This window comes from Amyelois transitella, chromosome Z (assembly GCF_032362555.1).
Source record: "Amyelois transitella isolate CPQ chromosome Z, ilAmyTran1.1, whole genome shotgun sequence".
Lineage (NCBI taxonomy): Eukaryota > Metazoa > Arthropoda > Insecta > Lepidoptera > Pyralidae > Amyelois > Amyelois transitella.
The window spans coordinates 6,282,314-6,308,005 of NC_083535.1; the positions used below are offsets into that span (position 1 = coordinate 6,282,314).

Consider the following 25,692-nt stretch of genomic DNA (forward strand, 5'->3'; position numbering starts at 1 on the left):
CAGTATAAAAACTGAATATAGATGTGGTATCCTTTTGAACTCGGGCTATTACCAATCCCTGAAGCCATTGGACCGGCTACGGGTTATTCCGCTTCGCTCGCATGAAATCCGGTTTATCACGCGTCCTTCCGGAGACCCTCATTTTTTGGGACGAACAGCGCCTTATGTCCTTTACGGTTAACAAGTTACCTGTGTCGAAATTCGGTTATGTGCAATCAGGGCTTTAGGACTATACGCTTGGTTAAATCTTTTAATCAATATTTTTATTCCTTTCGTTCTCACAAATAATAACGTCGTTCTAGACTGGAATAGGACAATTTAAAGACTTTTCATTACGATTGTAACTCCATTTATTTATTATATGCATTTAGGGGTAATAAAAATAAATTCATTGCGGAACGTAAGCCATTCTAATACTATTTAACATTAGAGTGTTTAAAGGCACGTACAGGACCAAGTGTTGCCATATGATCTGCAATTCTGCATACAAATTTACATATTTCGTACAATGTGGGTAGTGAAAGAACAAATCCTCTTTCTAAATAACTGCGTACTTCGTTAGCTCGTGAGATGAATAGTAATTATAAAACATAGCAGATTTGCCAACTTGGCCGCTTAGAAATCTCACTAAAGATAATGAGAAAACATGACGAACTTCAGCTAACTTTTTTAAATTAATACTTAAATTTGATAATTACATTATGTAAAATTATTCTTATATAATAATTTTGTGAAGCCTAACCTAAGTTGGCATCGGCTATAAGTATGCCGTCATGATGTCTTCGAATTCAAACAAAATTCGTAATAAGTTTGGCGTGATTCGATTCGGAAACCAACAGAATCAGACAGATACAAATAAATTATAAAGTCATTCCGTCGTGTTATTATATTATTGTTCTTATTGGCATTCCATTTTAATACCTCCGTGGATTTCTGTCTAATATCAAAATACAGGAAAATTTTCTTAAGGAACTTTGCCGAGCTCTAATTATCTTATCTTCGAAAGTTATTTAACTTCGTCAGTCCAGACTATCTGAACCGATAAAATCAATAAATTCAGCATTTTCGAGTACCTCGAGGTATGAATTGTTTTGGTCCAAGAAATCAACTCTGGTACAAAAAAGAACGAAATAATCTGAAGAACACTGCGAAAGGCAGGGTGACTAAAAAAGAACCCAGTTTTCAAAGCACTATAGACATTATATGTATGTATATAGAGAGATACACACATAAAGGTACCCACTATATACATAACTAGCTGTGCCCGCGACTTCGTCCGCGTGGAATAGTTACTTTGGGCATCATTGAATCCCACAAAGATGAATAATTTTCCCCGTTTTTTTTCACATATTCACACATTATTTCTTTGCTCCTTATAGTTGCAGCGTGATGTTATATAGCCTAAAGCCTTCCTCGATAAATGGTCTATTCAACACAAAAACAATTTTTCTATTCGCACCAGTAGTTCCTGAGATTAGCGCAGTCAAACAAACAAACTCTTCAGCTTTTTGACAACACAGTTTTTTTCTGTCACCAAGCGTAAGCTCCAGTACTCCACAACGATTCGGCCACTATATGATGTCAAATACCATTTTGTTATAGAGTAAATAAATGTATCTCTTAGTTGTTGGTTTTTAAGTCTCTAATCTAAGAACGCAATTTTGTCATGCTGTTATAAGATCTGGCAAGGTTTTAACAGACTGTCCGTCTCTGACACCAATCTACTTTGGCAATTCTAGATGCGCTTGTTGATAGTGCTCAGTAATTAATTATTATTTTCATTTGTTATTTAACTGTTCGTTAGAAGGCCTTATATTAGTGATAGACATAAGTACAGTTTCTAGCAATTATCTTTATTCTTATTTATGTATACGCTTTTAAATTAAGCAATTAGCGGATTTGTCTGGCTTTGGTCACTATCGAAATATTGAACAAATGCTTATGCCGCTGCACCACCAGTGTCACACTAAAAATCTCGGTTATTTCGAGAAAGAAGAAGATTATACATACATACATACATATAATCACGTCTATATCCCTTGCGGGGTAGACAGAACCAACAGTCTTGAAAAGACTGATAGACCACGTTCAGCTGTTTGGCGTAATGATACAATTGAGATTCAAATAGTGACAGGTTGCTAGCCCATTGCCTAAAAGAACCGCAAGTTTATAAGCCTATCCCTAAGTTGCCTTTTTCGACATTCCTGGGAACTAGATGCAGTGGTCCTATTCACACGGCAAATAGATGGCTAACCACATGATCAAAAAATATATCTAACAGTAGCATATAATATTTGGCTACTGGTTACAGACATTTGATTGTGTAATGCACTTTGATGTAGATCTATTGTGAAATCTGTTGCGATGCCCCAATCCGACGAATTCTGCCGGCCAAAGATTATTTGTGAGTGATAAACTGTAGGTATTCTTCGGCCAATGAAAGTAAGAGTTGTTCCACTTTGACTGACTTTTAAACCGGGAAATCCTTTCCCTTAGAAATTTCTAAAATGCTTCTGATGCGAATAACCTAATTAGGTTTTTGTCGTAAATTGTACTTATCACTCTCGTTTAGCGTTTTAGGACCATGTTGCCCTCGTGAAATTAACTATATTCATGTATAAAGCGGTTTAACCGTAAAAGCTTAACAGACATACATATTTTGTAAGATTGATTTACTAAAAGTTCACCAAGTTACGTACCTAACAATTAAGTTATATTTCAGAATCTGTCGAATGTATCTTACATAATTGAGCATACGATTAATAAAAAACAGTTTCTCGTACTAGTAAACTAATCTTCTGTACATGTAAAAGGTCTGACATAATTTAATACACTGCCAATAGAACAGAACTAAACGTTCAGAAAAATAAATGTATACAACGTAGTTTCGCATTTCGCACATTGAATTTGACGAAATTTAAGCGACATGGTTTTTAATATAGAAACCAAGATTTCAACACTCTTAAATAATTGCTTCGGTTTGCCAAAGTTTCATCAAGTTACAAGTAGGTAGGTAGTTCCACCTTTACGGTATGGAAATTAAAGCAGAACTAAGTGCGTTGTATGAAGTTTTATCTTTGCAGGCTACTGCAAACTTTATCAGAAAGAATTGATAAACTGATAAATTTTTATATAATGGTTTCTGCAACTACTGCTTTCAAAATGTATTTAAAATCCATCATACTGAATATGTCCCTTGTTGAATCCTAAGACGTGTTCACTACCTTACTTAGGTCATTTGATACAATTTCTACACAGTTTAAATGAGTAAAATATCTTACAGCAATTACCTTCTAAAAAATATTTCATATAAAACGAAGTACGGAACGGCTACCCCGCTCTGCCACGTGTAACGAAATGTGTAAGATATTTCCTCAAGGTCAGAGAGACAACAAAAACAAAAATGGAGAATAACAAGTCAACTTTGATTAATGATTAGACTTGGCTGCGCTTGCCGCAGCAAAATATATTTGTAAGAAATTGTGGGTCAAATGAAATAGTGCACGTAGGTATACTGTAGTTTACTTGCCGGACATTTTTTTTAAAACTTCGTAAGATAGTCGAGACTTGTTAGTTAAAACGTTCCCGTTTTAAGGTCACATATGTAGGTTCGAATACAACCGCGGCTGCATACGAGTACCAATGACTAATTTCTGAGTGACGATCATTGATTTGATATTTGTTATCGATGTTCTAACAATAAGAGAAAACATCTCGAGGACATGCACTTTTAGTCCACTGAAAGCTTTTGGAGGTCAGACAGGAATCGCTACGTGTAAAAACCTGATTTACCCACTCTAGTTATTATCTAGTCTAGTTAGTATCTAGTAAATAGATGGGACTTTAGGCTCTTCTTCAGTTAGTTGAGGATACAAACGGGATTAACAGACGGTAAATGAACAATAAGCATACCATAAGGATAAGACCAGTCTATATAGTAATAATAAGAATTCAGAAAACCGTAGGTATTCCCACATCACACCATGATAAATGGCAACCACTATGACCCCATCATCGTCGCGTTTCACCCGCTTGCGCAACCACTACGTGACTCCCAACCTTATCCTCACACAGAATTAAGGAAAAGGGACCATAAAATAAGCTGCTAAGGGTCACTGACACTGTTGAATAATTTATTCAACGTGCTGGATTCTTTTTGCGCAGCCCCGTTCCATTACCCACCCCCCGTTCACTACAAACATTGAAATCCGTTGTTCACAAATCGATTAATTCTTTCTGATATCTTCAAATTGTCTACAATTTCGAACTATATTCTGACAAACAGATGTGATTATCTGAACATATCTAATGCAATGTTTGTGTGTAAATTTCTGATTTCTACATCAGTTTTATAATCTCTATTTTATATTTTATGATGAAAAAAGTTTATGAAAAATAATACGTACCAATTGCACGATTTGCTGAAAAGGTACTTTGCCGTGAAATAATTTTTAAAATTTTAATGTTTCTGCTTTCTTGACACCTGTCTGTGTCCGCCTTAGGAATTTAAAAGCACTAGTTGTAAGCGACTTTTTCGAGAAATGACTCAGTTTTATGCCTGTTACCTTCTTTCTTGTTACACGCGTAGAGTATTAAAATTTTGTTACATAAGGAATATACTTAGACAGAGATCGAAGTTATTCTAGATAGCTGTACCTAGTCATAATACACCCAAATTCCCACTTCACCAAAAACGTATAGTAAAGCCTAAGTGAAAATCGAAAAATACATTGATTATAAGTAGATCGGAGTGCGTACAACCTGACAAATGTATCAACAAAATAGATTTTGTGTAATTGCACCGTTGGCGCGCAGGGCCTTTACGTAACAAAGGTTGCAATAGAACTTTTCGAATAAGTACTTTCATTTACCATTCATGTCACAGATTGGTATTGGATTGATTCCAGGACGCAATCATACCTTTCCCTCCTCCTCATCATATAAACCAATTTTAGATCTGTATGTGAGGAGTGATTGCTCTAATTCATACCTTACATGAGGCCAGATACGAATGAATGACTCTTTAATTTCTAGTGTAATAGTTTGATTGTTGATGACCCTGATCACATTTGCAATCATCCTGCAAAGATTTTGATGGTTCGACGGGTGTCGCTTCGTGGAATTGTGGTCATAGGTGGAAGCAAGGCTCCTCTCAGGACAGGTGTACAACGCAACCGGAACCAACGCTACAAGGGTGACATAATGGTAAATCTGTGATTTTCGTTCTAAGTTATAGCTTCGAGTTTAGAGTTCATTTGAAAGAGTATAAGAAATACTTTACATGCTATGAAAATATAGCAGTTGCTTGCCCATTTTAGGAGATCTACAGACCATAAATTTGGATACATCCCTATATTAATTATAATCGTTCTCCTCACTTTGGGTCGGAAATGACCCTTGCCCGGTAGACCTTTCAGAAAATATTTCACTGGCCAATCCTCTATAATATATAAAAAATATTTTATATTTTAGTTATTTAAGTTTGTCAAAAAAGAAAATAAATACATACAAGACATTATGTACTTACAGAGCATTAGATTTATAAGAAATAGCTATTTAAATGCCAATAGTTGATCATTGCAAAAAAATCAACAGGCCGTGGGTAAATATCCCAGAATTTAAAATTTCTTTAAAATAGGCACTTAGCATGTATTCAAATAAATATGCAATGTCATATCATTGACCTGCAATTATGATAGTACTTGTGTGTATAATGTCGAAGGTTACTAGTTGAATTGAGCATCTGTACAATTTGTTATATATCTTATTCATCGATGTTTGAACATTAAGCAATAACATCTCGAGTCGTGTGATCAGTTAAGTGTGTAAGCTCTTGAGGCCTACATGAATATAAATCTCCAGTTAAACTTACAAATAAAAAAAGCAAAATACATCCGACTGGATATGGACCTAAATAGTAATTTTAGAATCTTTCTAAAAGTCTTATTAAAAAAAAACGTGTGCTAGCTATTGCCAGTTGCTACATCCACAATGCAAATGCAAAAAAAAAACAATTTCGAAATCACATTTTTTCTTGAGGCACGAAAAAAATGGAAGAGAAGAAGAAATGAAAAAAAATAAGTTTCGCCAATTGTTTCAGGCAAACAAACACACTTTCGGATCTTAAAAAGTCTTTAATTTAATAAAATATTTTTATAATTAACTATGATATATACCTACACCTGTAATTTAATAGTTTTGGTTTAACTTCTACATACATACATACATATGGTCACGTCTATTAAAACTAGTCAAAAACATACATAGAGTAATGGACTGTATCGTATTTCAACATTGTACCCATTAGTCATCTACTATTTATAGAAGACTGACTTGATACATTCAGTATAAAAAAGCAGTTTAAATTAGATTAAATGTAGTCACCTGCATGCGGTCATGCATAATTAATTTGCCAAAGGCGAAATTTGTTTATATTTTTAGATATATGTTACCCAACCCTGATAACATACAAAAATCAGTTGCTAATAATGGTCTAAACTTATTCCAATACAAAGCTTTTATGTATAATGTTTAACAACATTCATCAAAAAAATAATTTATTAATAAAGGTTAAAATGTTTCAAATATTCGTCGCGATCTTTCCTTTAAAAGTAATTGAAATCTCAAATTAGCTTTATTATGTTATCAGTTAGATAGCCTTCTGTGTTGGCCTAATTTAGTATGTCCAAATTTATTATTTACCAGTAAAGAGCAATAAACATCTTCGTGACTGAATAACTTATTTACTTCAGGATCTTATCATAAGCGTACCCTGAGCTCCTCTCTAGAACATTGAGGATGTAACTGGGACTAGCAATTTCTGGGGATTTCAGGAGATCCAGTACATAGCGCAACCCAAGAAAACATGAGAAACCTATGTACTGGCCAAATAACAATCTCTGTCAGATTTTATTTTGTATATAAGATTATTATGTAAGTTAAAATATTAAGTTCGATTTGCAAACATATCCATATCATAATATATCCAGAACAAATACACCTTAAAAAATACTTACTCATAAAAGCTTGCGCATGATTCCACATCGTTTTGTTTTCCGCCATGTTTATCTCTTTGTTGGGACTCTAATTGCCTTTTTTTGTTGGGTTCTTTATGAAATCCATTCTCGCTACCTCAACTCCGCAAATGCCGGTTGCATTTTATTATATTTTATACACTATAGGTATAGACGGTACAGGACTAATTAATTTTGACGAATACAATACATAAAAATTTAAGATGATATAATGAATATTGTAAGGTACTTACTATCATTTGACAAAGCTTGTTGCTGGTAGGTACTAGTATGTATTTATTTTTGGGAAGTAGTTTAAAACATAATGTAAGAGATACTCTTAAAATAAATACATATAGTCTATATATTAACTACGGTTAAATAACGGTATAAATAAAATATTTTTTTATCATTATGGCTTTAGTTATACACTTTATTAACTAATTTTAATTTGCAAAAGTAAATAACACTTAATCATATCTAAGATATTCTTTAAGCTCTTCGGGTATAATTTCCAAATCCTGTTTACTGTCTAGTTCTTCGCTATCGGAGGTTCTACTAAATCGATTGGTCAGTTTATTTCTGAATTTGAGGAATTTTTGTATTTCCTTACTTCTCAAATTTGTGACTGTACGGTTGCTGTCAACTACAAAAATAGGATCTCTTATATTATCACGCGGCGAGGCTCCCGGCCTTTTCTTAACAAAATATACAGCAGGTAAGTTCATTGGGTTGTGCTCATTGTCACTATCAAACACTACGTAAAGTGTAAGTGCTTTGCTGTCCTCATCGTCGAGCTCCAAACCGGCTGGTGCGGTTGCCACCAGCACCTTGTAGTTTTGATAAGGTTGCTTCACGGCAGGTAAGTCCACTATATTAACGCGATCTTCCAGTCCTCGTCCCAAAAGATTGTCATCGTAATGAAACTTCAGTGGGAACATTATCCTTGAAAGACCATGTGGACATCCTGGGGCATCCAAATGGTTTTTTAAGCTGTTCTGCTCGAATTTCGACAAAAGAGCGGCGCTCAGTGACTTCTGCTTCTCATCTTCGCTGAATAATGCACTATACGGGGGTACTCTCATTTTCATTGGATACATTAGAATTTTGCTCGCATATATCGTAACCAGCAACAACGTCTGAAAAATGAATAAAGATAAAAACAGATATCTACTAGAAGTAAATAAAAAGATAAGACAAAACTTTATAACATCCAGTGTCTAATAACGTTTGAAAACAAAACATTCTTTACTTCATCCCTTCAAATGCTGCAACTCTGATATTTGCTGCAAATTCTGAGAAGATCCTCTTTTCATTAAAGAAATATGCACACCGGGTCACTGCCTTAAAAGGTTAATTTATGTTGACTTAAACGATTTCCAGTTATTCGCAGAGGCATTATACTTTTAAATCCCAGAAGTAATTGAAACGAAATTAAATAAATAAACATAAATAAATTACCCACTATTTTGAACTATACTTGTTTGTTATGTTAACGAAAAAATAAAACCATTAAAAAAATTTGTTACTACGGCGTGTACAAAATAACTCGTCCGTAATTCAGCACTCACTTTTAGATCAAATGAATCCATCTTTATTCAATGAACTAAAAAATTATCTGCGATAATCGTCGTCTGCGTCTATAAAACTCTGCATTCATCTTCAAAAGTCTTCAAGAAAGCATTTCACCACATCCACTGTAGAGCAGAAGTAAATCGCGAATGGCGAAACTCTTTGAATTCACACTTGTAAATAGATATGCACTCACAAAACAAAAGGATAATAGGATTGCATCACCCTATTCAATCAATTTGCCAAATACAAAATAATAAAACACTTACACGCTCCATAGGTACTACGACTGGCGGAATTGTTCTAACTGAATACCGTATCGTAATGATGCTATAATGACCACGCCATATCTCATTGTTCGTATTCCGTGTAAAAACAAACGATAAAGGATGTTTAATTTTTACAAAGAACGACGGATGCCGGTTAAGTTGAAGATTACATTACAGACCGTTTTACATGCTTGATTACAAATAGCGAGAGAGAAAACCATCATCATGACTTTATTTCACGCTTACCTAAGTCCTCGCTTAACCGAAATGATTCCGCCTTATCTAGAAATTGTACAATAAAGTTTAATTATATGAACAAAAATAAAAACTCCCGTTACCTACCCCCATCCCAAATAACAACAAATAGTTTCTAATTGGTATACTTGATGTATACAAACGAGCAAACACCAATAACGGCGTTTCGACTTCATGGCGAGAAAGAGTACGAAATGTGGATAAAGTATTTGCGTAGTAGATCGTTTAAAGTATAGTATCCATGCTTACCGCGAACATCGGCGTTTAGGCAAACGTGACCAGTTGAGTAAACTATGTAATGTGAAGTGAAGAAATGCTCTGAAATCTCAACAAGCCGATACATCTCCGAAACATAGCTTAGAAACGGCAACAAGAAAAAGCAAAAAAGAATATTTTGAAAGTTAACGTTAAACAATTTTGAATTTTTTGAATTTTGAAATATTTTTTAAAGATTTTTTTTCCTTACCTTTTTGATTGGAAGTTCTAATTTATTCTAGGGTCGAATGACGTACTCTGCATTACTGCAAAGCGACTATAATGTATTACCTACATACATTATTAATTTTAATTGCAGGCAACTAACCATAAAACTTTTGACAAATCTTTTAACAATACACAAGTATAGATATATAGAATGAAGAATATGATTAGAATGAGTAGATAAGCTTTGGGCGATCGACTCGAACCAATCTGTGTGATATACAGACATCCTTAAGAAACTTTTTCAACATTGTAAGCAATTTCGAAGCGGAACAGCAAAAAATTAAACCCTTATATTTTATCATGTCTGTACGTTCACAGCCAATTTATTATAATCTGATATATAGAAGACCACTCGCACTTGGCCGCTTTAATTTTTTGCTCCGGCACTTAGATATGCTTTTCATTTCTTTTAAGCAAAAATCCTTTTCATGTTTTGATAAATATAGTTTATAATAAAAAAAAATACAAAATGTCGAAAATATTTAATCCAAGCCAAGGAGAGGAGTATGAACGGATGGAAATATTGGTTCACCCGAAATCTTTTTTAGGACACTGAGACAACATTCAACATCCATTTCAATAAAGAAAGCTTGCCTCTATAGAAACAAACTTCGGTTCTACGATTTCTTTACCGACTGACAGTACATTTTTGTACTTATGGTCAGTATTTTGTGTGAGAAATCTGATATGTAGATGTGTTTTCTCATTAAACAGAGGCATTTAAATTTTAATTGTGCTATTCTGCTGATGACATAGCAGATCATCATTACCATAACATACAAGATCTTATTTATTAGGAAGATAAATGACTATAAAAATAGTAAAACAAAACGTTATAAAAACATAAAGTCATTTACAGATCTCCATTTATAGTAACAAGATGTATATGTATTGTAAAAGTTTATTTAAACCTTTAGTAAAAACCACTGGAAAGAAATTCTGTGACTAAAGAAATGTCCCTTATTGGAGAAATCTACTTAGTAAGCTCTGAAGGCTTTTAACTAATCTATACTTATAATAAAACAGTAAAAATATTTTGTCTGTACATTTAGTATTTTTGACTGAAATGGATAGAGGGACACTAAGAATGAATAATAGAAAGCAATTTTTTTTTGTCTTTCTGTCTGTCTATATGTATGAACACGCTTATCTCCGAAAGTACTGAACCGATTTACTAAAAAACTTTCACCAATTGTGTTTAACTCAGAAAAACATTTAAAGTTTGTTTCATCAAAATTGGTTCACTAAAAAAAAGTTATCGTCATTTGAATGAACTCAAGGCATGAGTTTGCCTGCAAATAAGGTACGTAATGTAAAATTCAAAGTCATTTATCATTGTACGACAGCATTATACCTATAACATATAAATATAAGTGAATATCAGTTTGATAATATGTATCCTGGTTTTGCCGCACATAACATGCGTAACGAAATTTACGCGGACGAAGTCGCGGGCAACAGCTATTTATATTTATATGTAGTTTAATAATACTTCTTTATTATTATCATCATCATACTACTCATAAGTAAGCTCATGAGTAAGCATGTAATTACATACGCAGGTGAAGGCGTATTAGGATAAGTAACTACCACACCACAGCCCATGGACACTTCTTGCGTAATAGGTTTGAGCATGATGCTGACTCTAGAGGGATCTTTTAGGGTCCTTGGGACTTCACTATTCTTTATCGCTCCAATTTTTTAGCGCAAGTAAAAATGACCAAATTTATTTTATCTTTCGTTATTCATTTGGTTAAACTTTATGGTTGTTTAATGATGAACGCTTCTAAATGTAAGATCTACTTTATGTCATTTTAAAGTAAGATAATTTATTCTATGTGCAAATAAACATAATATTATTGTAATCTTTGTAAAGTGTCCTTCATGGTAAATTTAAAACATGCGACCAGTTTAGTATTTTTTCTAGCTGCGCACCGGGGCTTGGCTTCCGTGGGAATTTTGGGGAAAGAGTAAATATAATATTAGTCCAGGTAATAATTTACCTTGTGTACCAAATTTCATCAAAATTCATCTAGAACATTTTGCGCCAAAGAGTGACAAACATACATATCCATATCCACCCAACTCAAATTTCGCATTTATAAATAGGAAATATGATACTCGTAGGATACAAACACAACTAATATCACTATACCCAACAAATATTTATTACCCACGTTACTCGTATTAAGCCCCCAAAAACACATGAATATATTTTCCAAAATAAACGGGACCAGAAATTGAATAATTTTCTTTCGCTACGCAAATTCAACACTCGAATCGTATCAAAGGTCAAAAAAAATTCTGTCACATAAAAGGAGCTATTAATACCTATTGACATTTTGCCTCCTTTTGTAGAGTTGTCATACTTACACATAAATAGAATTTCTTCCATTGACACAAACAAAATAATTCCCGGAGTTAACATAAGTTTTTAAGGAAATAATACTCTATTACTAGAGCGTATGGTAGTTAATCGTGAGAGTATATTGGAAAATGCTAGTTCCGGAATTCCGAATAATTTTACTTTTTATGTGGAAGGGTGTACGACGGAGACAAATGGCTCTTTTTACTATTACTCCATGTACCTATAACTTAATTTACGTTCATTTGTAACTAGTTTTTGCCCTGGGAAACTTAAAGGTGAAAAGTAACTTGTGTTTATTCAAGTAAAGGCAATGTAAGTTTCACTGAATCCTAACCTTGGATTTTACCGAAGTATTAATTTATAACACGTCAAGTTGCACAAAATTTTTCCATTATCTGGAACATTTTTATTAAAACCTTGACAAATATTATCCATGTTGACAACAAAGAATTAGTAAACCAAGAGGAGCGGTTGAGAGCACTTAGGCGGAAGCAAGATAAATTTTGAAGTATTGTCTCCCAATAAAGAACAACAGCTTTATATTACAGAGCAAAAGCTCTATGTTATGTGAAAAGCTCTCGTTTGTTACCAAATAAAATTTGATAAGAATAAATGTAATTCTGTTCTCACCGAAGATATCAAAATTACTTTGCAAATTACTTTCCTTAATCTTTTAATTGTTTATGCCTGGCTGATGTTTTATTATATTGCGCCAGCAAAACCGCCGGAGCAAAACGAAAAGCCTAATAAGCATTTCCCGGTCCAATAGAAATTTCGGCAATTCCTCTCTTAGTATTCCCCTACAATTGTCAATAAGGCAATCGTTTTATTCATAGTAATAGATTTCAAACTTCATTCCATTAGTTTCCACCTTGTAAAGGCAAATCTTCAGTAAATCATTTTAAAAGTGTATATTCTGTTGCAGATCCTAAAATTGAAATATGGAAAAAAATATATTTATTTACTTACATTTTTACAATTTGTAAATATATCTATGTAATTGTAGATTAACTATGAGAGAGGGGATATGTTTACGGAATGTTTGATTTTTCTCCTGGCCAAATATTAAAAGCAAAGATTTATATATTATATATTTTTTCAGTTAAACATATAATAGCGACAAGGACTAATCTTCATCCTGATGCGCTGTAGACTGAACAAAGTAGGAAGGGAAAATGTGTATCCCAGACCACTGAAGAGAGAGCGTGAGAATTCGTATCACTAATTCAGCTGCGGTACTTTTAGTCTTCAATAAAGATATTACACACTAGCTTTTTCCTAAAACTTACTCCTAATGAGAAAAAGTTCTTTAAATTGTGTCAAAATTTCATCAACCTTTCTTTTTTGACAATTTTTCTTAGCAGAAATATTTATAGTTAGACTTGCCAATGGTTTTAGTACTGATGGTAGACCGGAGACGGTGGAAAGAGGAATGGCGCAAGATACAACTGGGAACAAGCCAAGATGAGAGAGAGACATTTTTATTTGTTTAGATTAGGATATATTTATATCTATAATATCAAAACGACAGACTCATCTCCCAACTTTTTTATTTAATTAGTAAAGAAAGCAGAGATTCTTAAATAGATATTAAAGTAATCTCGTTGTCTTAAAATAAATCCCTACTTAAGTAATAAACAAATTTGTGTAAGCTTTGAAAGAGAAATAAAAAGCTAAGTTACCCGGGAGTTTCTCAAAAGTAAACCGCAAAGATTTTATGTTTTAAATCTCACTTGCCCCCAAAAAAGCTGTCGTCGATATCGATGGAATTGCCTTTAACGTTAACAACTATTATCGATTATTTGGCACGTCCTAAGTACGTTCTCTCTTCCAACTCCTGTCTGACCTCCGCAACCTTATATATAATATTATATACATATTGTTATTTTGATATGAATGATATGATTTGAGATCTGTGAAAATAATATATTACTCGATATTACATAAAATTCCTAAAATACTTATATTAAAACACATTCGTTGCTCCTAATTCGTCTTAAGCAAATATTTGTATTTAACCTTCGAATATATGTAACAGAACAAACAAATACCTAAATATTACCTACCTATACATTAAATAGACTAGCTTTTACTTTGACGTGATTATATGTATGTTTTATATATATGGTAACCTAGCTCATCCATGTACTAGCTATAAAGCTTATAACTTAACTGAGTTTCATTACAAATCAAGCTCTTACGATGAGAGAAAACATCATGGGGAAACTAAATGTGCAGGTTTCCTTATGATGTTTCCCAGGCAATTAATAATGGCAACTAGATGTGTAAGTTTGATTTAGTAAGGGTTAGGTTCCCCTTTTTAGGTTGTGGAGGTCCGACGGGAGTTGGTTATTGTAAAAACCTCACTTCCAATCCGAGATTGTGGTCAAAAGCGAACCCACGGGCTTCTATGCAAAATGTGAGGACGCAACTGTAACTAACGGTAGGACGATGATGATGACTTTCACCTGTTTATCCGCCAAGAAAAGACGATACCATGTTTCGAAAACAACGTTAAATTATGTTTCGGTAGGTACTATTTTACCTATAGGTAGGTACTATAATAACCATTTCAGCGCACTAAATTTTCTTTCGAGATAATTAATTTGTCCTATTGATGAGATAAGCTGTTCTTAAGTCAGACGTGCAGTAACTTGTTACAAAGTCAAAATAACGAGTCAAAATTACATTGACAACGGTATAATATAGCGGCATTAGATTAAATACTTACTTAAAGTGCAGAAAGGTACTTTTGTTACAAAGTTCAAAGGAAGCAGGTACCTTCGCCCTACTCAAAATGGGCTTAAACTGTGCCATTAAGGCGTGTTCTCCTATAAAGTTTGAAACCTCCTGTACTTTTCATTTTTCATTATGTTATAATGATCTGAAACTTTAGTTTTTACCCGTGGTTTATCAAAATTTTGAAGGAATCTTAAAATAACTACTTACATAAAAGTACCACTAAAAATTATTTGAGTTCTGGTAATTATTAAAAAAAATCTTCTTTTCACATTCGTTGAAATCATAAAAATTCAAATTAACACTATATCTATAATGACGTTTCAATGTTTCCTACACCTTTAAAGAGTAAAAAAACTTGTTAATTATAGGTATTGCAACCAATAAGACCGTGACCCAAAATTACTCCTAATATGGAGTTACTATCATAACCGAGTAGGTCGGTTATAGTTTATATGATATGCAATAAGCAAATCTCGTTGAACAATGTTTTGCCAATATGCGAACACTCAATTAATTAAACAAACTTTGGATTTGAATCCATTCCAGTCCAAATAAAATATACAGAAACTACTGATTTAATGATATAACGGCACAATAAATCAGACTTTCAGAAAAACATTTTATATTAGATACTTAATACCTACGTTTAATTCAAATTAATGTGTCAAGTCAAGAGTGATACGATTTACTGCTAGTTTTAATCTGCGTTATTTGTTCTTATACAATAGACTATCTAGTCCTTGAACTAAACAATTTTTATTGTCACCTCATGTTCTTCGCGATGAAGAAAAACACTACCAAAGACCATTCATGTAATAAATAACCGTAGTTACGGTAATCGTAGGCTATAATTTTTGCTTTCCGAATAATAGCCTGTTGGGATTTGACAGTTATGGTCCGTAAAACTTTATGAATTTTCACATCTAAATGTAAAGATAGACCGTAAATAACGATTCAACGAGTCATTGGATACAAAAGTTAAATAATTAAGATAAAGCTTCCATGCTGATTGCGAAAGAAAAACAAAGCATGTGCCAGCTGCTTCACTTCCTGTGCAGTGCTGTGCTGAAAGTAAATAAAGGGAAAGGGCAAAAGAACATTATGATAATTCTTTCAGACAATGGTCTAGCAATTTGTTACTATTTGAATCTTTATTCCACCATCAATCCATACCTGGACGTGGTCTTTCAGTCTTTTCAAGTTTGGGCTCTGTTTACCTCGTGTGGAATAAAGACGTGAGAATATTAATAATGTAGGTACCTACGTAACAAAAAGTAGGCAATGGCACAAACAAAAGTCGATATTGCGATAATTTTGTGATTGGTTAGACATACGACATTATATTAGTGCCACTGTAGCGCAGTGGATTAAGTCTGCTTCTGAATGACAAAGTCCCGGATTCAATCAATTTACAGGTCAGAGGAAATTTCCTTTTTTAGTAAAGAATAAAATATTTATGATAAAACAATAACCAAAAGTATAGTATATCTTGTACATTTTTTTTTTAATCAGGTTAAATTTTTCTGGAGCCAATGTCCTGCGTCATGGTTGTTTTCTTTATACTGGCGGTCCGCCACAGCTTCACCCGAGGATAATCTACCATTTTATCGGCGAACGAATTAGTATTTCTGAAGATAAGCCCTTATAAAAATAATAATCAAAGTTACACATTAACTATTATAATATTTGTATTTATTTTACACTTTTTACTCAATCTGTGTTATTTGCCCTGATTATATTTATTTATTGCCATGATAATGAGCAACGCGACCACAAAATGAATGTAAAGTGGGTTTGATGAACACAAACAATACTCTGCAAACCCAATATGAAAAGAACCGAGATACAATTCAATAATACCTGTTTTTCCATTATCAAGATGTAATATTCAGCCGAATTAACGAAACAAGTATTTTTATAACAAATTATATAAACTGATATATATAGGAGCACTCCATCTCTTTCCCACGGGTGTTGTAAATCGCGACTAAGGGATAGGCATAATAACTTGGGATTCTTCTTTTAGTCGTTGGGCTATTTACTGTATACCTGTCACTATTTGAATCTCAATTCTATCATTTAGCCTATCAGCTGAATTTGGCCTAACCTGGCTCTGCCTATCCCACAAGAGATATAGACGTGATTATGTGTGTGTGATATAAAAACTGATAGAATTAAATCAAGCACTAAATGTTAAGTGAAGCTTACTCCAACACATTAGAGAAAACCGCAGGCAAGCTCGGTTAAGCCATCAGAGATAAACGGACACAGACAAGCAGATAAATAGGTCCAAACATATTTTTAATCATGATTGTTGTGTGTTCTATAATATAATGATGGAAAATGACTTCTTTTAGGGGTTTGAACCTCTCACTATTTGAAACTCAATTCCATCATTAATCTATGCAGCTGAATGGGGTCTTTCAAGCATTTCGAAACTCTTGACTCTTCCAACCCCGTAAGGGATAAAGACGAGATCATATTTATTGATTATTTTTAGGCATATTTTTTAACACATAACCTCTCGCTGAAAATAGATAAGTAAAATAATCTGAATCACTTAACAAATCAAATCAAAACCCACACAAAAGATTATTTATAACCACAGTATTCTGAATAAATTATTCAGTGATTATACCTATTACTGAAACTAAAAGATTTCAATCAAAGGTGTTTCATTTGAGTTGGTACTGTTTTGGATTTATCTACCATCTGGACTGTAGATAAGGAACGAATTAATTTCCGTTCTTGAAGGTCTTGACCTGGTAGCCGTTCCACCCTAGGTTGCGCTACATATTTATCTTTCCAGAACAATAGTTGCCAAAATCAGACGAGAACACGCGATGGAGACTATCAGATATTATTATACAATTATTATTTTTTTCTTTTAATATGTGTGTGTTGATTTTACTTATAATTTCCAGCGCATGCACGCTCAATGCTCATGTAGGATTTTGTCTAAAAAATGTAGTGTATATGTTTGATGTCCGATGTGGAACTTTAAAAAATCTGTGGGCCTATTTAGCTGTAAAAGCATAACAGACTAGTATTTATTTGATGACTAATGATTGTAAATTAAAATAGATCAGAAAGTCTATAGAGGCATGTTTCATCTGCTTCTTCAATATTAAGTAGGTATACATTTTCTATGTATAGATTACCTAACTTTATAAAAAAAGTCGATTTTATCTATCAAATCCCAAAACATTTACTAAACAAAAACGAAGCTATCAATCCATGAATGACAGTAATTTAACAATGTTTCACGCAGTTAAAAGTGTCTCAGTATGGCATTGCGAACACAGTTAAGCTTGGAATTGATTTCCAAACATCTTTTATTCTAGTGAAACGGATTTCAGTAAATGAAAACCATAAAACTGTCTGAGAGATAGAGATAAGAGCAGGAGACGTGGAATTGTGTTCCTCAGTTACATAGCTTCCCTAAAACGAAACCTGGGGTGGCTATTATTAAATTTTACACCTTTTTTACGAACTTTTATTTAGTAGGTATCACATGTGTCGATTTCTGTAATCAAGCTATTTTTATTTATACGGCTGACTGCTCAGCAAGTCTTCGCCCATAATATATACTTACATAGCCTATAACATCCGCAAATAAAATACCTTTTTAAAAGTGGAAGAATTTTCGTTACCGGTTCAGTAGACCTGTATACGAACGATCGTTTTTTTTTTTATTTCAAATAGGTGAATAGATAGCCCAATTACAATAATGCAAAAAGATGTCATATAAAGTAACTGAACAAACATGAGTACTTAATAAAAGTGAACCTTTTGTTATTAAAAAGACTACATTTATGAACATTACAAAAATAATCAATTATATAGATCTATCTAATGAAATACACTAAACCGAATCCGAATATACTTCGGTGTAAATGTGAAACCAGTTGAAAACGAACTTTTTTTATTCAATGTCGGAATAGCATCCCAAGCCCCTCTTGGCTTTGAGCAGTCAAATTCGAAATTTGACAGATCCAGATTTACTCGTATTTATATTCAACATCAACATTATTTATTCTAATATTATTACCATGACAAATGTGACTTCTTCCTCCGGACTTTCTCTCTGGAGAAGAGTCCGAGGTGCGCCTTTTTACCATGATCGTGAATTGAATTGAATAAGTCAAGTTTTTGCACGAAACAACTTCGACCTAACAAATATAGGAACATGGTAAAAGCTGCACTAGATGAATGTACCTATTCTCATAGTCGCCTTTGTGACATCTGAAAAGTGATGGAATGGCCTTATTCTAAAGTGCCGGAAACCAAACGGGCCCATAGTTCATTCTGTAATCTATATAATATTAAAGAACATTCATAACTTAACTATCAGTGGCAATCATAATAGGATTTAACCCATGCATTCCAAACTATAACTACTCGTACCTATAAGTGAAAGAGTTATTTTCGTCACACCAAATACTTCAAGCTGCCCGCCGATTAAGACTATAAATAGATAAGATAAGAGCAAAACAAACATTTGAGATGTGCTGATAGGCGGCCGAGAAGCTTGACGCATGTCAGCCCCATTACATAAGTAACGAATGAATTGTCACAACTTATTAAATAAGTTTATTGTTGCCACTTCACGCGTTGTTAAGGGTCGAAAGAAAACATAAAAACTATCCCGTGGGATTTGCGAAAAACCTGTATTCTCTTCTTTCCTAAAAGCGCGCGGGCGTAGGTGCGGGCTAGTACAAATATATTTTTAAGTTACGCTATTAGGTAAACTAATAGATGCGGTGAGTAAAGAAACCTTCACATTCAAGTAACAGGATTTGTAACGATGACACCCAAGCTAGGCAAGGTTCCACAGCGAAGTATCGGGGGTTAGACGGAAGTCGCTTTGCTCCATGATTATCCTTGTTCCTCCACAGACAGAGGACGTAAATGGAACAAACATCAACCTTTTTTACAAATTAGTTTAGCTTCCATTTTTGATGGTTATGCCAAATTTTTGACCTGTACAAAAAATTTCATGTACTCGTATATTCATGTACCTACGAAACGCATCACAAAATAATGGGACGGACAACAAATGTACGAAATAAAAGAGATATAACGCTTTATTATCACACCTTGCTCCCTTACGGGGTAGACAGATCGACAGGTTCAGATATTGTTAGAAAAGGAGATAATAATACTTATTACTGAAAAATATGAGCAACAATATGAATAATGAATGTGCCTTATCTCTTATCGAAGACACCAATAATTATATAATAGTCTCGCTCGACTAAGCCACTTTCATCTGGTCAGGTAGGTATAAATTTATGCGTATTACGTTCAAATTATTACGGATACTATTAATCTTCTGTATATGTATAGTCGTACATATTAAGTAACGGTGAATACCATTATAACAACGCACAACTGATATTAAACCGAATATATTTCACTATAATTTTAACATTTGGCACAATATACAACTATAATGACGTAAGTAGTCGTAAAATAAAAAAAATCCTCACTCCTCTATAGGAATAGAACCCAAGAACCTGGGGATAAAACTAGTGTTACATATGTAATATAATAAAAAGAAATTAAAAGTCAAGGTTGATATTTACATGTTAAGTATTCACTTTATAGTGTCGTCCGAGCCGTCAAGTGGCGAATATCTAATTAAATTGCTGCTCGTTTGTTTATTCTTAAACTCATAGAAAAATCATTAGTTTTCGGTGTGAGCACTAGTATTGTGAAGTTAAAGTGAACAACTTATAAAAGTGTTAAAGATTTTTTAAATTAATACACGCATTATAAGACTACAAGCAAAAATAGTGCACAAATTTTAAAAAACTCCGTTGAATAACTGACCTACGACAACCCGTACAGTCGTCGCTAAGGTGAATCAGTGAGTTAGTGAATCATCGCTACCTACTGCGGGCTCTGCGTTTCTGCGTGGTCATGCGCTGCCCTAGTACTACGAAGTAGACAATAAATGCGATAAGTATCGCGTTGCCTGTACCAAGATATTGACTTATAATATTGAGTTTTTTTTTTTTTTTTGTTTCTATAATTTACATTTGTGTTTATAACGGACAAGGAAACAGTAAAATGCCACCACAAGTAATTATGTGTAGCAAATGTGAGAAAGCTATTACCAGAAGAAATCTACTGAAATGTTCTGTTTGTTTAAAATGTTTTCATGCTGAGTGTTCAAGTCAGCCAACCAAACTTTTTGATATTATGACAAAAGATCGCAAGCTAAGTTGGAAATGTGCGATATGTCTACGGAGTGAAAGAAAAAATATAAGAAAATCTGTCGAAACAAAAACACCGGTTACAGTGATATCTATTCCTCCTAACAACAACAAGAACCTACAAAGTGACCAGGTCGTATTTGAAACAGATGCGGAGGTTGCAATAAATAACGCTCAGCAGGACTGTCAAGTCCTGACAGATGCCTCCTTCACAGATACAACTAATAAATTAATCCCTGGTTGTTCTACGAGTTTGTGCAATGATTCTGACATAAGAACCTCACCTAATTCTCAAAGGCAAAAACAACAGAGTGACCCAACCGCACTCTTGACTGCAAGTTCACCGCTTTCGCGTCATGAAGTCTTGAAAGAAGACACAGAATTGCAAAAACAGAATACTACACAGAAGAAGAAAATTTTTGCCAGGGTTCCGGTTGAGAATTCTTTTGCTGAATTATCGAAAATAATATCTGAGTCAGAGTCAGATCAAGAAGAAGATGAAAGTGATACAAGTTATGAATCTAAGCAAACTAGGCTACACAGAAGCTGTCCTGAAGTTGTTCAAATGGAAGAAGTAGAATCATTACGCAAGGAAATTAAACTATTAAAGGAAAGAGCCGATAGTTCGGATCAGGAAATAGTAAATCTGTTATCGGAAATACAAGTCCTGAAAAAGCAATTGGCGAAACGCGATATTCGTATTGATCAATTAACCAGAATCTGTAACTCTGAATCGAAAGATACACCGTGCAGCATCAGAAAGACCAAAAGACGATCAAGTCTGATTAAAAACAAAATCAAGTTTACAAATCTTGAAGAGTCCGGCAATACTGATATTGGTGAAAATCCTGACCCAGTGCAAGCTATACCCCAACAGTCAAAGAGGAATAAAATAAATAAATTATGCAGTGACACATCCAATGAATGCCATCAGGTTATGATCTATGCTGATGAAAATGGCAGACATCTAAGGCGCATACTCCAGAAGTTATTAAGATGCAAATTTAATGTAAAATCAATACTTAAACCGTATGCAACCATAGATCACATTCTAGATACGTGTAATGAGGACTGCCGCGGCTTTACGAAACAGGATTTTGTTATTGTGTTAGCAGATATAAGTAACCAAAACCCTCATCAATATTATACATCCTTATTAAGTGCTGTAGAATCGCTAAAAAATACTAATGTTGTCATAGGTAAAGTCTCAAAATATGTTAATGATAAGATGGATATGTTAAATATATGTGTTAAGTCAGTATGTCTAGAAAATTATGACATGAGTCTTTTTGAAGTTATACTTCATGACAATACTTATAACATTAATAGATCAGAAACCTGTAAGTCAATCTGGAGAGCTATTATGCACATTAAATATAGAACTGAATATAACTGGTATGAAAGTAGATTGGATAATGGTCTTTTGAATCAGAAAACTTCATTAAATGACAGCAAAGTGTTTTTTCGTTCACAATCATCCTATTCAAACGCATGTAAATAATATTAATTTGTCAACTAATAGTAATTTAACTTACAATGCTGATTGTGAAACTAGATGGCTAAATGTTTTTCATCAGAATGTATGTGGCATAAATACAAAAAAAGATCAATTAGAGTTTTATTTAGAATCGCTTGGAAACTTAGTACACTTTGTTTGTATTAGTGAACATTTTTTGAATAATTCATCTATAAAATTTCTTAGTTTTTCCAATTATCAGGTAGGAACATTTTATACTAGAACCAATAAAAAAAGAGGTGGTACTTTAATAATGATTGAGAAAGGCAGATTGGTTGAAGAGTTAAAAATATGTAAAAACCTTTGTAAATTAGATTATTTTGAAGTTTGTGGTCTTAGAGATTTAGATACTGGTATCAATGTAATTTGTTGTTATCAAAATGGCACAAAAACATCTTTGTTTCTTGAAAGACTGGATGGGCTGCTTCAGCATTTTTCTAGCAAGAAGACTGTCATATGCGGGGATTTTAATATAGATATGTTAAAAGATGAACAAATTAATATGGATTTTTTGAATATACTGGAAAGTTACAACTATAGGCATCTTGTCAAGGAAATCACATTTAGGAGAAATGGTGCAGAGTCATGCATCGATAACATTATCACAAATATTGAACATGAAAATCTAGCTAATATTCAAGTCGATAATAATGGCTTATCTGATGGACATGATGGGATATCTGTTAGTATCAAGTCAATAAAACTGAAAAGAAGAAACTATAACAAAAAATTGTGTGTGGAGTCTCGATTTTTTAGTTTTAAAAATAGGCTATTATTTAAGGAAAAACTTTTGGAGGTAGATTGGTCTAACATAGGGTTAAATTCATTCCTAAAAACATTCAAAAACATTTTTGGAAAATGTTTTAAAAAAACCAAAAAGTACATTAACGTATGCAAACAGAATAAACTTAAGTGGGTTACTAGGGGAATCAAAGTGTCCAGCCAAATGAAAAGAGTATTGTCACAAATTAACAGCCAACACAGTCATGAAACCTTGGTAAATTATAAATCTAATTACATAAGAATATATAGAAAAGTACTAAGGCAAGCAAGGAAACTAGTGATACAGTCGGAAATACAAGAAGTAAAAACTACGTCAAAGGGAATCTGGCAGGTCGTCAATAAAGTTACAAATAAAAGAAAAACAAGTACAAAGGAGAATATCAAACTTGAATGGAATGATCAAATAGTTGACGACCCACAAGAAATTGTTAAAATTTTTAGTCACATATTTGATCATAGCAGTTATTCAAACGGACAAGGTAACTTGAAACAGGCCATGAACTTACTTCAAAAAAATACGGAGAGGACTACTAGAGACATGGTTTGTTGGCGTACTAATGCAATTGAGATCAAGAGAATTGTGAGTAAGATGCAAAACAAAAAGTCATGCGGTTCTGACGATATACCAGTTTCGATAATTAAGGAAAATATTGAAATACTGGCGGAACCCTTGGCGAATTTCTTTAATGATTGCATACATAAAAATATTTTCCCAGATCAATTAAAACTTGCAAAGATAATACCAATTTTTAAAAAACATTCTAAATCTGACCCAAAAAACTATCGACCAATTTCGTTGCTTCCGGTTCTATCAAAGATATTTGAGAAACTGCTAAAAATTAGATTAATGTCGCATTTGAACTTGAATAAAATTATCAACCCAAGGCAATTTGGATATCAAAACAATGTTGGTACGCATAATGCAATTGAAAATTTAATTAATGACATCAATGAAAATTTGAATAAAAAACAGAAAGTCGCGGGTCTCTTTCTAGATTTAAGCTCAGCGTTTGATACTATAGATCATAATATACTAATCCATAAATTAGAGCATTACGGTATAAGAAACAAAGAATTAAGTCTCTTTAAGTCATATTTGAGCAACAGAAGACAATTTGTAGAGATAAGAAGTATGAAAGATGACTCAACTGAAAACGTTTTCAAGTCAGAAATGAGACAAATTAATAGAGGGGTACCACAAGGTTCCATTTTGGGACCTATATTATTTATAATTTTTATAAATGATGTTATAAAACATTTATATAATGAAATTCCCAACATAAAACTTATATTGTTTGCAGACGACACAAATGCTGTTTTGACGGGTTGTAACATAAATGAACTAGAAACGATAGCAAACAAAACCATAGCAGTGTTTAACAATTGGTTTATGATAAATAATTTAGAGCTTAATGTCAACAAAAGTAATATTCTTCTTTTTAGAGCAACATCACGGAACAAGGATAAATTAGTAATAAAACTGCAAAATAAAATAATTAATTGTGTTCAAAACGTTAAATTCTTAGGAGTACATATCGACTCAGACTTGAACTGGAAAACAGAACTTGAAGCTGTAGAAAAATCAATTAATTCTTCATGTTATGCAATCCGTAGTCTCAGAGACGAATTGACAACTCAACAGCTGAAGGTAGTGTACTATGCATTAGTCGAGTCAAAACTGCGTTATAGCATTGCATTTTGGGGGAACAGTTTTAAATGTAATCTGCAAAGAGCCTTTATAGCTCAAAAAAGGGCTATACGCGCCATGACGAGAATTCCACCTTGGGAGTCTTGTGTAAGTTTTTTTAAAAAATTAGAAATTTTAACTGTACCTAGTCTGTATATCCTGGTCCTTTTAAATAACTTTTATAAAGAAAGGCATCTCTACGAGTCTGAAGAAGAAATGATTGAGAGAGAAAACAGCCGTAGAAAGAACTTAAGGACAGGAATACATCCTACTCTAAGAGTGATAACGCAAGGTGTACGTTTACAAACAGTGGTTTTTTTCAACAAGTTGCCTATAGAGTTAAAGACTATACGCAGTCGAAACATTTTTAATAAAAAGTTGAGGGCCCTTCTTGTTAAAAAATGTTGTTACTCCCTAAGTGAATTTTAATTTAATTTAATGTATGTAAGTAAGTAGTAACATTATATTTTATTTTTATAAGTACCTAGATTTAAGATTTTTTATAAATTCGAACACAATATTTTTTGTTTACCGAATAAATAAATAAATAAATAAATAAATAAATATAATGGCAAAAGCACTCTTTAAAGTAAGAATGAAAAAATAATTAGGTAAAATAATACAAAATCAGGAGTACGACATTTTAAGAGAAATAAGTTTATATAGAATAAATACAAAAATCCTAATAGCTTATCGTTGGAGAATTTAATATTAAAGCTGTAGGATAAGAAAATAGAGCTTAAACAGATAAACAGATTTAAAGTTGTTTCAAAGGCATTCATG

The 25,692-nt window shown here is 33.1% G+C and overlaps 2 protein-coding genes across 2 annotated transcripts in view; one reads left to right on the forward strand and one right to left on the reverse strand.

The window, feature by feature from the left end:
* The window catches only part of LOC106133820 (frequenin-2), a 77,241-nt gene that overhangs the window by 42,832 nt on the left and 8,717 nt on the right, over window positions 1–25,692 (forward strand). The gene's annotated exons all lie outside the window — the stretch shown is intronic.
* On the reverse strand, window positions 7,484–8,719 carry LOC132903957 (uncharacterized). The gene is made up of 2 exons (XM_060953691.1): window positions 8,585–8,719; window positions 7,484–8,152 (listed from the first exon to the last, which is right to left on the reverse strand). The coding sequence occupies exons 1-2, from the start codon at window positions 8,603–8,605 to the stop codon at window positions 7,484–7,486; spliced, it is 690 nt and encodes a 229-aa protein (XP_060809674.1). The 5' UTR covers window positions 8,606–8,719.